This window comes from Vulpes lagopus, chromosome 1, assembly GCF_018345385.1.
Source record: "Vulpes lagopus strain Blue_001 chromosome 1, ASM1834538v1, whole genome shotgun sequence".
Classification (NCBI taxonomy): Eukaryota; Metazoa; Chordata; class Mammalia; order Carnivora; family Canidae; genus Vulpes; species Vulpes lagopus.
The window spans coordinates 153839306-153853532 of NC_054824.1; the positions used below are offsets into that span (position 1 = coordinate 153839306).

General features: G+C 36.8%; 1 protein-coding gene across 4 annotated transcripts in view; it reads left to right on the plus strand.

The window, feature by feature from the left end:
• Nucleotides 1-14227, plus strand: part of RGS7 (regulator of G protein signaling 7) — a 506096-nt gene that overhangs the window by 414688 nt on the left and 77181 nt on the right. For all 4 annotated transcript variants that reach the window (XM_041773485.1, XM_041773481.1, XM_041773474.1 and 1 more), the window contains 3 exons: nucleotides 6924-6988; nucleotides 7852-7928; nucleotides 8039-8120. In XM_041773485.1, coding sequence (XP_041629419.1) covers nucleotides 6924-6988; nucleotides 7852-7928; nucleotides 8039-8120 — 224 coding nt within the window. The remainder of the gene's footprint in view (nucleotides 1-6923; nucleotides 6989-7851; nucleotides 7929-8038; nucleotides 8121-14227) is intronic.

The following is a 14227-nucleotide window of genomic DNA, read 5'->3' on the forward strand; positions in this document are numbered from 1 at the left end:
AGGGCAACTTTACAGAACTGGATGAAGTTCTGACCAATCCTATGAATGATTCGTCAATCTACATGGGCTGGAGTGAGTAAGTCTTAGGAGGGTAGAGAAAGGCTTGCCCCATCTTGGATTAAGGTTTCTTAGGCTTAAACGCAGCATTCAAAGAAAAAGCCCTATGCCTTGTCTGATGTTTTGTCTCTGACCTAGATTTCATAAAGCAGCTCAGGCCCTCTCTCTCTCATTCAGGGAGCAAGCCTAAAAGTAAAGGGGAGTAACCGGGAGGAACAATGTCATATCCTTGCAGAATTGTTATGCTGCTGGCCAATAGTTAAAACAGCAAACCCAGGATTTTCTAGGTCAGCTTCACCAGTGAAGTAGCCTCAGTCCAAAATGAGTGAACAATGCCAAAGGAAACCAGAAATAAGAAGGATAGTCACAATAGGTAATAGCCCTCCTTTTTGGAAGATCTGAGCCATGATAGAATATTTTTAGCAAATCTAAATTTTTAAAAATGTGCCAAGGCAATGTTTTTTCTCACTCTGATTTTGCAAGACAACAGCTTTCTCTCCATGCCCTCCAGGATCTAAATAATTGTAATTAAAGCAATCTCCAAATGGAATGTGAATACTATAATTAATTTTTTAAGAACTAGAAAAAATGGAGCATACAACAAACTCCAGTCACTAAAAAATTAGAAAGACAGAGAGTGTGAAATACATTATGGGGGATAACATTAGTCAGTGTTTATGGGAGATAACATTTATGGGGGTAACAGGCAATGTTTAATTTCTGAGACTAAAATCCAAGGAAAAGATATTAAATAGTTATTTAATGGCCACTGATGGAATAGTAACAAGTTTTATTACTTTTAAACAATTAAAAGAGGAATTAAAGAAAATACATATCATGTAACAAAAGATAGAAAACAAAGAAAATACGATCATGAGAGAGAGAAAGATGAAGATATAAGAAAAGGAAGAACAAATATAACTTATAAGAATGAATGTAAATATTTAAGTTTATCTTTTAAAGTAGATGGTATCTTTGTTAGGTCATAAATAAAATCCAGTGATATCTGTCTGCAAGGAAGATGAGCCAAACATGCCGACCCTTTAAAGTAGGTTGGTAAAGCAAAGAGATACCAGGGAAATAAAAGAAAATGAAACCAGGGTTTGCAATATGAAAAATAACCCAAGGTAAAAAGTGTTAAATAGAGCCAAGTTAGTGAAAGTGGCAATCCATACATATTTTTTCATTAAAACCTATCATTAAATATAAGAAAACAGATTGGCATAATGAAATTGTCCCACTTGAACATACCACTCTAAAAATAAATAAGCTAATAAGCTACCTACATAAAAGGATACAGAAGATGTATGTCAAGAGGTATAAAGTTGTGTAGAGGAAGACAATGGGGAAAAAAGGGCTGTTGGGTGGAGGTAGTAGGTGTCGCTGAAAGCATGGGTCTGAAGGAGAAGCAGCCACCATCTGAGTGCAGTTGGAAGCAAGGTCCAAGGATAACGAAACGGGCACACGAGGACTTTGGCTTTTACTGGAAGTGAAGTAAGAGAGGAAGTGGTTGAAAAATGGGAAGTTTAAATACAATTAAATCTGATTTGTCTTAACAGAATAACTGATTGCTTTGCTTAAAATGGACTCTTCAGAGTTGCAGAGGATAAAAGACATATTCATGCTCAAAGTCTATGGAATTTGGTTACACAGATCATGTAAAATCACATTTATGATTTGAAAGGTGAACACACCTTCATTCAGCAATGACACTTTAGGAAATTATCACATATCTAAAAAATAAACATACAGCCATACATACATGTTTGCAGAAGAACTAGTAAATAATCACAAGATGAAGGATATAATCCAAGTGTTCAACAATAATGCCACATTTAAATAAATAATAAATGGATTATAATGAAATAATTTTTCAAGATATTGTGGAATAGCACTTACTGACATGAAATTGTCCAAATATAACATTAAAGGTAAAAGCTCATAAGATAGCATATGTAGTACTGTTTTAAATAAATATATGCAGATAAAGTTTTGATATAAATACAGTCATGTGTATGTTAGTAGATTTGTATAGAATGGAAAAAGCCAGAATATATGCAAAATAATGACAGAAGTAAGATTAGAATGATTTTTTTCTTTAATATTTATACTTTTTTCTGGGACGCCTGAGTGGGTCAGTGGTTGAGCATCTGCCTTCGACTCAGGGAGTACTGGGATCGAGTCCCACATCAGGTTCCCTGCATGGAGCCTGCTTCTCCCTCTGCCTCTGTCTTTGCCTCTCTCTGTATCTCTCATGAGTAAATAAATAAATAATCTTTTTAAAAAAGATTTAATATTTCTATTTTTTTCTGAATTGCCTTAACTTTTACAATGAGTAATAAAGATTTTAAAAATTAAATTATTTCAACTTTAAAGTAAAACAATTTGTGTGCATCATTTTTAATGATGATACAACATGTCATTGAAGAAATACACATGAATTCCTTACCCCACTGTGTTCCTATATTCTGTATCATGAAGACTTACACTTCTGTATTTCATGCTATTTCCTTGGGTTACATTTTCAGAAGTGCAAGTACTGGAAGAATGGCTGTGATTACTCATTGTCAAAATTCTTTTCAAAAAGACTTCACTGTAAGAAGAAAAAAAAAAAAAAAGACTTCACTGTTAGGTGCTCACGCTCAGTGCTGTTTCACTTCTTTATGGCCAGAATGGATTATTGCCAATCCGTAATATATCTGCTCTTCTGATGAGTGGAAAGTGATTTTCGTAACAGGATGCTAAAATGGAAATCCAGCCAACGTGTTAAGTGGATCAACACCAGATGTGAAAGTGCTGAGCTAGACTGACATACAAATTGTCACACTAGCTGCTGTCAGCTCCCATTGAGGGCATTAAAGGGTAAGATGTTGGCTTAAAGACTGATTTTGTAGCTGTTAGGATGTCAGGAGTCATTGCCCCCATCAGCCCCAAGTGGGAAGAATGAGTGAGAATGTCCCTCATCTCAAGCCCCATGACAGAAATTTCAAGGGCTTTCTGAGAGTGCTTGACAGGAGTCACCTAGTCCTGGGAACACAATGGATCATGAACTGCAGGCCTTGGAATTACAAGGGGCAGGAGACAGGCTATCCAGTTATTGGTGGAGGAATTGAAAGGGAAATGGCTATATTCCGTGGCCTACTTTCAGGACAAAAAGTGCATGAGTGTTTCTCTTGTGTGCAATCTAAGCCAGATATGACAGAGTCCTCTCCTGGAGAACAGCCTGGACAGAGAGAAGCCAGGGGTATAGTCCAAGGGCTGTGGCAGTGATCAGCCCCTATAAAGACGCTACAGATGAGAGATTCCCAGCAATGGCAGCGTGTGATTTCTCCAAAGCATCCCACAAAGTAATATGAAAAACATAATCTGCCTTACAACTCTGCCAAGATCAGAGAATGGCAGCATTAGATCACCATGCTGCTATCAGTCAAGAAAGAATGGCAGCATCCTGTTTCCTCCCTATATTCCAACTTCATAAAGTTAGAAGCCTTGGTCAGCAATTCTTGGAGGGGACGCAGAAGCACAAGGTGGACAAAGAAGATGGTCACATCTCTCTCACCACAGAAACTGGGGGAAAAAGGGAAAGGGGAAGACCTCAAGACTGTAAACCAGGCTTGAATTTTTAAATATTCCTTGGGATAGACACCTTTTTTAATAAGTTGGGGCTCACTCTGAATCACCTGAGTGACGAGCAAGACTGGATGCTGCTTGAGTTTTTATTCAGGGACTAGGGAAGAATTTGCTCACACAATGAACTTGAAACAATAAAAAAGATAGTTTCATGACAATATGTGTTATATTTGTATGACTTAATATTCATGTGGCAATTGTATTTCTAATCTTTGTGAACTATACAGTTACGTTCTTTCCATGTTTAGATATTGGGATCTAAGTAATTTTCTCACAGACCTCTGTGATTCAACTCTGCACACTTTTGTCATAGATACTAGTTTTGGGGGCAGCCCCGGTGGCCCAGCGGTTTAGTGCCGCCTTCAGTCCAAGGTGTGATCCTGGGGACCCAGCATCGAGTCCCACATCGGGCTCCCTGAATGGAGCCTGCTTCTCCCTCTGCCTGTGTCTCTGCCTCTCTCTCTCTCTCTCTCTCTCTCTCTCTCTCTCTCTGTGTGTGTGTCTCATGAATAAATAAAATATTTAAAAAAATAAAAGGTACTAGTTTTTGTTCAACAGACTATTCTACCTCAGAGAACTTTAGGAAATTTCATGGAAAAAAACTCATGCCAGCATTCACTTTCTGTTAAGTTAGGTGTGTGATCCAGAAACGTTGATACCTCAGTCTTAAGGTGTATTCACACCAGATTGTATGCATTTACTATACAGCTATTTTAGTCAAAGTGATACGGTAGGCCTTCTCAAACTTTCTTCCACTCAGTGGCATACTCTCCTATTAAATTACTTGTTTGTTTGATCCTCAAAATTGTATCATATGGTCTGAAACTACTGCAGAAAGATATATTTAAACTTAAGATTTAAATTAAATCCTCAATAATGGATAACATTAAAAAAATCCACCAATGGCTTTTTTAGTTGTTCTCAATATGTTGGCGCTGCAGAAAAAACACAAGGGTTCTGTTAAAGATCACTTGCACTCAGGCCTAGGTCCATATGGGACGCCCCATAGAGCACTTTTGGCACCTAAGAAAATAGGGATTAGTACAAAAACACTTGACCTGAGTCATAGTTTTGAAGATGCAGAGCTACTCTCATTTTTTAAAACTTTTGGTAAATTGTAAAATCACTGGAATTGAAACCCTCTTTTATTTACATGGACCTCCTTCTCATCTGCATCCCATTCAATGCTAACACTCTGCTGATAAAGAATAAAAGGATCATCTGTACCTGTCTACTGTCCTGTGTCCACACTGGATTGGTGAGGTTTGGGACCTTTTGGTCATAATTGTATTTGCAGTGCCTTTAACAGTGTCCAGAATGTTCCCTACTTGCTAACCTAGCTTTTTCCTTCTTCCTCTTTACCAAAAAGACTAGTAGAAATCATGAATTGTTTTAACTGCTAAATATCTCCTTCTAAAAAGATCCCATTCATTTATCCATTCATCATTCACTCATTCAATGGATCCATGTGGAACAACTACTGTGTTTACTGTATACCCAGTGCTGCCTGTCCATGCCTTTGTTTTGCTTCCTAGAGAATTAAGAAAAATTACATTAAAGGATAGCAATATTAAAGGGTGTGTAACTTCTTAGTGAACAGCCATCTAAAAAAACATCACTCTGCTTCTGATTAGTTTACCTAATAAGGGTAGAAATATGTTTCCCAGAGGGGGTCTGATTTTGAAAAGAGCAAAGATTAGATGACCAGAATCAATGGAACAAGTAGTGGCTGGTGCAGCAGGACACATGGAGGAGGGCTGACCCAAGGAGTGGGTAGCTCAGGCGTGAAATTTGATTAAAGGTAAGCTAGGAAAGCTGAAATTATTTAATTTAGATATTTAGGCAGATTTTATCTTTTTTCCATGAAGAGATACCCTCAGGGGGATTGCACAAACTCTACAGTCTCTTTTACCAACTGCTGAGAACATTTTAGATATCTTCTTAAAATCATTGTCCTCTACAGTAAGAGTCTCTTCAAGGGTGAGTGAAAACTATGGCCAATTAGAAAATTAATGCATCATGTCATTTTTGTTTTTGAAGTTTGACTTTTACTAATTTCGAGAATTCGTGATTTTGAAAATTACTAGTATTAGTGAAAAAATAAAATTCCCATGATCAGTTGTAGAAAGATGTGTTCTCAGATTATCTCCTGGGTTCTTGGTGTCCGTAGTAATGTTATCATAGGTTCATGGTTGGCTTTCTCCTTGTCTTGGCCTTCATAAAGGAAACTTTAGAACAAATTGAATACACAGCATCAGTGTTTGCAGTGATTTCAGGTTTTCTGTGTAAGATAGTTCCTTAGTGATATCAGCTGGACTTCATAATCAAAAATTGAGGATGACACAGGTTACTTCAATGGTTGTAATTACAAGGACGCCCCCAGAACTAACCTCACAAAAAGTAGTATTTGACAGTCCTCATCCAGCAGATTTATTCAGCACCTAAAATATACAGTTTATCTTGAATTTCATGAGACTCAAATATCACATTATGGAAATGTCCTGGAAATCAGGACTGTACCAGAGGGCTCTGAATGTCTTGATATTATCCTAAGAGTTGCTAAAAATCCTGAAATAACTAAAGAAATATGATTTTTCAATCACGGTGCTGCTGTAGCCCTCTTCTCTCCCTCTGGCATCCATCCCATAAATCTGCTACCCAAGTGGGCTTTCCCTGGCAGCAAGGATATTGAGTCTTCAGAAAAATGGAATTAAAAGGTAGTCATATTGTAGTTACGAAAGATATTATAGTTTCCTCTCTCCTAGTGGCAAAACAAATGATGATGGCAAAATATAGCAAAGGAGATGCCAAGAAGCCTTCAGTTTACATTAATAGAGTCTTTCAGTTGACAGAAGAATATGAAAATAATTAAATGTGCCAGTGATTCCCTCTTCATGCAATTCTTTTTAACACAGTAGTGTTATTTGTATATCTAGATGTTTAAGTTCATTTAAGGTGTTATTTAGAGGGCTACATTTTCCCCCTTATTTAATAAAAATAAATAGTTACCAACTTTCTAAACATAGCTAGTTTCTCATAGGTACCACTGTTTGAATTTCAGTAAAAATGCTACCATTATATATTTTTGTCAAAAAAAATATAAAGATAGAAAATTATGACTGAAAAAAGTGATAAAGACCAAGATGTCTTGATTTATAATGCTATATTTTTATTTTTAGTGAGTGCCTTCAGTTAATAAGCAGGCAAGAAATGATTCATTTTTTTTTTCCTTACAGCGGTTTACCTATGCAAGAGAACAATGCAAAATAAGGCAAGGCTGGAACTAGCAGACTATGAAGCTGTAAGTACCAAGGGCTTTCTGGCAAAGAGAGTCATAAAATGAACAGGAATAAAGTCTATGGTCATTTCTGGAGATTCTGTTGACTTTTCACCCCTGGATTTTAAGGACCAGATTCTAGGGATCAGGCGTCAGAATGGCTCAAATCCCTGACCTGCTTGCTTCATCTCATCATTCACACTGGAGACAGTGAACTTCTAGATGCACAAACTCACAGGAGAAGGGACAAACATGTTTTGCTAACCTTGACATAAGGGTAAAAACATTAGATGTGTCCTATATATAGTGAAGACATCCAAACTTAGAGAAATAAAGAGCATTTCCTTTGGGTAAATAGTTTTTGCAAAACCTTCAACTTGACCACCATCAGCAGATAAAATTAATCTGATGTAATTTGTTCAGACAATTGCTCTTTGTGATTTACTGACTTTGAAGCACTGACTAGAAATGGCAATAGGCTGCTGAGGGTTTACATTCTTATCAGGAACTGGATAGACTGATGGAATCGTTAGTAGAAAAGTATTGCTTTCCTGTTCCTCACTAAAATGGCACAGAAAAATCCAATGGATTAGTCTTGAGCACTTTTTTTTTAAACAAAATAATGTTAGTATTTTAGATGTTTACTGGGTTCTCTAAAGTCAATTATTCATAAAATTAATATTTATGATAGGTTTCCATGTTTCCTCTGTTAATATAAATGAAGATGAGCTACATTCAGTAAGCATGACTTATCATGGAGAACCAAAGTATACATACTACGTTAGAATTTGGTATTTGTTTTCTTGATAAATTCACACAGTAGATAAATGAGAAGGGAGTAGTGAAAGTGAATACCAGAACATCTTCACCTGTGGTATATTTTTCAGGAGAGCCTGGCCAGGCTGCAGAGAGCATTTGCTCGAAAGTGGGAGTTCATTTTTATGCAAGCAGAAGCACAAGCAAAGTGAGTCCTTGTGAGTCTTTTGGAAAATTTGTTCAAGTTGTGTTGTGATCTTTGTTCATAGAGGGGCTACAATTAACATTACTTATTATTCATTGTTATGATGTTGACAGAGTGGACAAGAAGAGAGACAAGATTGAAAGGAAGATCCTGGATAGCCAAGAAAGAGCATTCTGGGACGTCCACAGACCTGTGGTAAGCAAATGTGCAAACATTATCTCCACTTCATAATCTGAGCCTTTGGGAATTGAAGGATGCCTGAAAAAGTGATGGAAGAACGTGGTAGCCCCATCACTCTTCCCCAAATCTTAGTGATTTAGCTAAGAAAAGATTGCCACTTTTGTGTAAGATAACCAGAATTCAGGAGTGTAATATTTAATTTATAAAGCTATACATTTTTTCCACCACATCACTCTTGGCATTTGAAGTACTTGATACTTTTATATCCTTGAAAGAAAAAAGACTGCAACAAAACAGGTTTACATAAACCATATGACTCAGAGTAACAAGTAATGAATGTCCTTGATTAATACCAGAAAGCTATGTGCAAGGAATTCAACACTGGTTATGGGCATTCGTAAGAAAACATGTCTAATCTCATATATTTCTTTCTATTTTGATATTATGCATTTGTCTTCTATATATTTCTTTAAATACAGACAGGGCATTTGGGAGTAATATTTACATAAATATAGAATAAATATCAAGTTCACAGCATTGGACAAATCAAGATTGATGAGAATATTTTAAAAACTTTCCTCTCAACTACCTTCAGGATCAGACCAAAATAGATCTGCTTTCCAAAGATTTCTTGATATGTGTGTTTCAATTTCAGATAGCAATGCAATTGTTAAATTCTATATTGAATTTTTCTGTTTTTGAATTCCCAAAGGATTAGAGTTAGAATTAAATTGGTTTCCCTGTTCAATATTCAGATCGAGTTTTATTCCTCATGGTGAAAAAGGACTATAGGTCATGTGCAGAAGTGTTACAAGAATATGAAGTAGGATTTTTGCTTGCTTGTTTGTTTGTTTTAAGCAATGTAGAAACTAGTCAATACATTATGTTCCTGTGTTTATCCACTATATGCCTCTGGACATCTGGTGGCCCATCTCTAGCCTTGTTCAGCTTTGATGGCCTGCATCCTCCTGCAACCCAAGAGAATTCACTCCATAACTTCCTGCACTACCTATGTCCGTCCTATGGCAATTGCTCAAGCTCACAGAGCATGTCAAATGATCCCACCTCCATGCACTCCCCTACTCCATCCCCTATAAGTTACTCAGCTGCTCCCTGGCCTTCTGTGTGCCCTTATTGGAGGCAGAACCTGTTTACAGTTGTTTTTGCTCTATCCAGTCCTCTGTGTCTCCCCTCAGCAAGGAGCACATATGAATGCTCTCCAGGGCTCCCCTGCTGCATCCCTCACTAGGCTTACAATCAGAAAACCATCCCAAGGAGCACCTACAGGGAGAAACCACCCGGGAGCCATGGGCTTCATCTCCTTTATTCAACATCTAGTTGCTGATGACATATCGCAGGTGCAGATGCTGAGGAAGCTAATCTGTGGGATCTCTTTGAGTATCAATCTTTTATTTCTAAACTCTTTGTTTCTGCTATACTTTCCATTTTATTTAGGCTATTCTTTAGGAGCTTGGAAACTATGTCCTAGGTTTAGGCAATAGGAGAATTACAGCAACATGGCCTTCCTTGATGCTTACCAACTAGCTTACCTAGGATGATCTGATTGTGTTGACTCTTCTCTTCACAGAGGTTATTCTCTATTCACCTCTCCAGCTTTTTGAACTGTCTGAGTCGTAGCCTTTGTCCTCAACTTTTTTTATATATCAGTCCTATGGCCATCTGCCAGTACAAAGACTAACCACTGTTTCCATAAGAAGCCATATCTGAACATGGCATACCTGTGCAACCTCTTATGAAAATATCATTTATTCTGTACCAATATGTGCCAGACATTGTATTGCATGGAATGTTGATTAAAATATAGTCCTTGGGGATCCCTGGGTGGCGCAGCGGTTTGGCGCCTGCCTTTGGCCCAGGGCGCGATCCTGGAGACCCGGGATCGAATCCCACGTCGGGCTCCCGGTGCATGGAGCCTGCTTTTCCCTCTGTCTGTGTCTCTGCCTCTCTCTCTCTCTGTGACTATCATAAATAAAAATTAAAAAAAAATTAAAAAAAAACATAGTCCTTGATTCCTAAAACTCACATCCAATGGAAACATTTTAGTCACAAACCCTTTAAGATAGATATGACCACATATTTGTTTTCTGGAGGAAAATACAGATGGTCATGGGATTTATATGACTTGCCCATATGCACATAGCTGGTAGTGACAGAGCCAAACCTGAACCAACTATCTCCTGCTCCAGAGATTGAGTCACAAAAAAGGGGAGCAATGGGGAAGTAGAGTAGCTCTAGTTAAAGAAAGCAGCCATAGCAAGAATGAGACCCTCCCTGCATGCCTCCATTCTGCAAAAAAAAAAGGGGGGGGGGATAAAGAATTAGCAGCACTGCATATGTGATATAGCTATGTTTACAAGTGTCTTGTTATATGTATATTTTACTTTTATATTTTATTCATAGTTTTTGAATATTCATTTTCATTCATTTTGCTGTTTTCAAGAGCCTGGTTCAAGCCATCTTTCAAACATTGTAGGCCACACATTCCTGATCTAGGGGAACCCAACTGCCATATAGAAAACTCCATGGTCAGGTGTAGTTATACAATATGAACCCCAAAGGACTAGTTCCAGTAGTGTTGCTGCAATAAGTCCTACCCCCTATATTCAAATAGAATAATCTTGGGTAACCTATATACTATTTCAAGAAAAATCTAAAATTTTTATAAAGATATAAATAACTCTAGTTGGCATAAATTATTAATACATGAAAGAGATCACAAAGAACGCCCTTATTTTTATTTTGGTTTTGAAATACTAGTTATAAACATATGAAATGACCACTATAAGTCTTAAAATCTGGAGGTCAATATTTCCGTTAGAATAAAAAACACTCTTTCAAATTTCACAGATTTATAACACAATTTAATTGAAAGGCTTTTAAGTTACAAAAAGTATATTTTCCTGGAAGGATTTAGTTTCATCAGTATATAAAATATCTTTGTTTTCAAAAACCAGAAATGGAGTTATTTCATTAGTAATATTTATTGAGTTTTTCATTTTACTTCTTCTTGTACAATCCTACTGATAATGTTACAATAAAAAAAGTAACAGAGAACAATTAATCCTCATGAAGCTTTATCTCAAGTAAAGGTGATCTGCTACATTGTGTTGTTTGCTTTGCTTTGCTTTCATCTGGTTCTGCTCTGGCATTTATGTAATCAAAAATAGATTGGAAGTCATTAGCTAGAAATGTGGTAAGGAGAGGGGAATCTCAGAAAGCATCTCAGAGTATATAAAGTATACTTTAAAAATATTTTAAAATACTATATTATATTACGTGAATTTCCACTTGAAAATATAGAACATATGTGTGTATATATATATACATAAAATATGATTTTACTTTTTAAAAAGCCATGAGATCATGTAACACAGTGTAATCAATCTATTGCACTTAATGCCATTATGAAATAAATATAGTATCTCTGAGCGTGCTCATGTTTACTCCAAGAAAAATAAATAAATGAAGTAATTAACACCGAGAAGGACTCTTCGGTTGTCAGGGATTCCAGATAGAATTGTCAAAAACTCACTACTCAAGAAGATAGTGGGACAAATACACCAAATTGTACTAAATGTCAAAGGTAATTTGGAATTTGGGTTAATTTGTGTATTTGATGTTTCAATATTTTTATGAAGCCCCTTCAAGAGTAATGCATCATGGTCTGTATTAATAGAATTTTAGCAACTAGTTTAATTGAAGTAAAAATTATGCTTGTCACAACACTAAGGATCTCAGTTTTAGAGTGTGCCCAGTTCTAGAAACTATACTTTTAAAAAATTGCAGTTGGGGCAGTCTGGGTAGCTCAACGGTTTAGCACCACCTTCGGCCCAGGACGTGATCCTGGAGACCCGGGTACATGTCCCGTGTTGGGCTCCCTGCATGGAGCCTGCCTCTCCCTCTGCCTGTGTCTCTTCCTCTCTCTCTGTGTCTCTCATGAATAAATAAATAAAATCTTAAAAAAAATAAAAATAAATTTAAAAATGCAGTTGAAAAAATAAAATAAAAAATACAGTTGAACTATCGTTGAGGTGAAGAGTGAAGGGGCAAAGTCAAAAATAAGAAAAGAAATTGTGAAATTATTAAAGAGATTAGTGTACTTAACAGTAGGAAGATCCAAAAAAAGTGTCTTCATATTTTGGAAATTTAATTTGGTAGGATTGGAATGAGGCTTATTCTTTTAACCCATGTTGGATTCTGGGTGACCAATGTGGAAACAACTAGAAAGTAAAATTTCAGTATAAAAAAGAACTTATCTAACTCAACACCCAAAAAATAAAAAATCCAGTTAAGAAATAAGCAGAAGACACAAATAGATATTTCTCCAAAGAAAACATACAAATGGCCAACAGACCCATGAAAAATGTTCAACATCACTCTGCATCAGGGAAATACAAATCAAAACCACAATGAGATACCACCTCACACTGGTCAGAATGAATAAAATGAACTACTTAGGAAACAACAGATGTTGGTGAGGATGGGGAGAAAGCAGAACCCTCTTACACTGTTAGTGGGAATGAAAACTGGTGTAGCCACTCTGGAAAACAGTATGGAACTTCCTCAAAAAGTTAAAAATAGAACTACCCTACAACCCAGTGTTTGCACTACTGGGAACACAAATACCTAGTGTTTATCCAAAGGATACAAATATAGTTATTCTAAGGGGCACCTATGCCCCAATGTTTATAGTAGCAATGTCCACAATAGCAAAACTGTGGAAGCAGCCAAGATGCCCATTGACAGATGAATGGATAAGGAAGATGTGGTATATGTATACAATGTAATATTACTCAGCCATCAAAAAGAATGAAATTTTGCCATTTGCAGCAGTGAAATAAATCAGTCAGAGAAAGACAAATACCATATGATCTCACCATATGTGGAACTTAAGGAAAAAAACAGATCGAACATAGGGGAAGGGAAGGAAAAATAAAATAATGAAAACAGAGAGAGAAGCAAACCATAAGAAACTCTTCGCTATAGGAAACAAATTGAGAGTTACTGGAGGGGTGGTGGGTGGGAAATGGGGTAATTGGGTGATGGACATTAAGGAGGGCACTTGATGTAATGATATGCAACTGATAAATCAGTAAATTCTACCCCAGAAACTAATAATTCAGCATATGTTAACTAAATTGAATTTAATAAAAATTTTAAAATGAATAAATCTAAATCTATATTTGCAAAGAAAAAATAGTGACTTGAAGGGGCACATGCACCCCAATGTTTATAGCAGCACTAACTGCTATAGCCAAAACAAGGAAAGAGTCCAAATGCCCCTCAACTGATGAATCAATAAAGATGTGGTATATACATACAATGGAATATTACTCAACCATCATAAAATGAAATCTTCACTTTGCAAGGGTGTGGATGGTACTAGAGGGTATTATGCTAAGCAAAATAAGTCATAAAAAGACAAATACCAAATGATCACTCATATGTAGAATTTAAGTAACAGATGAACACATGGGAAGGGAAGGAAAAATACAATAACGTAGACAGAGAGGGAGGCAAGCCAGAAGAGTTGGCTATATATAATATATCACCCTTCCACTAACCTGGAAAATTCACAATTGCCTAGTGGGAGCGCCAAAGTTACACTCTGGAGACAGTACTATAAAGGAACATCATTTGTACCACAAACTATAAAGCACAAGACCACAATTACAAATAGTCCTGCAGACATGCTATGGGAGGCAGCTCTGGTTCCTGTAGAGGCTATGTTTACATGTATAGTAAGAAAAAAACAATAGTAGTTTTGAAAAGAGAATCAAGACTTTCAGTCCAGCATATAAAGATCTTGGAAGCTGTGACTTCAATTCTCATTACAAGAAAAAGCTGAAGATCAACAATTGTTCTTAGATCCAGCAAGGAATGATGTCTCAGGGCAATCTAGTGTCAGTCCTCAAAATTGGAGAGCCAGATAAGTGGTTACAGGAAATCGTAACTGACCAGGGCAGAATCCTGGGAGCAGGAGCCTGTATAGGAACCAGTGCTGGGGTAAGAAAACTTGAGGTCAAATGGACAAATTGCTGCAGGCTCAGTGTAGCCAAACTTGACAATGAAAACTCCAAAGGAGCCCAGTTTTAGGGGCA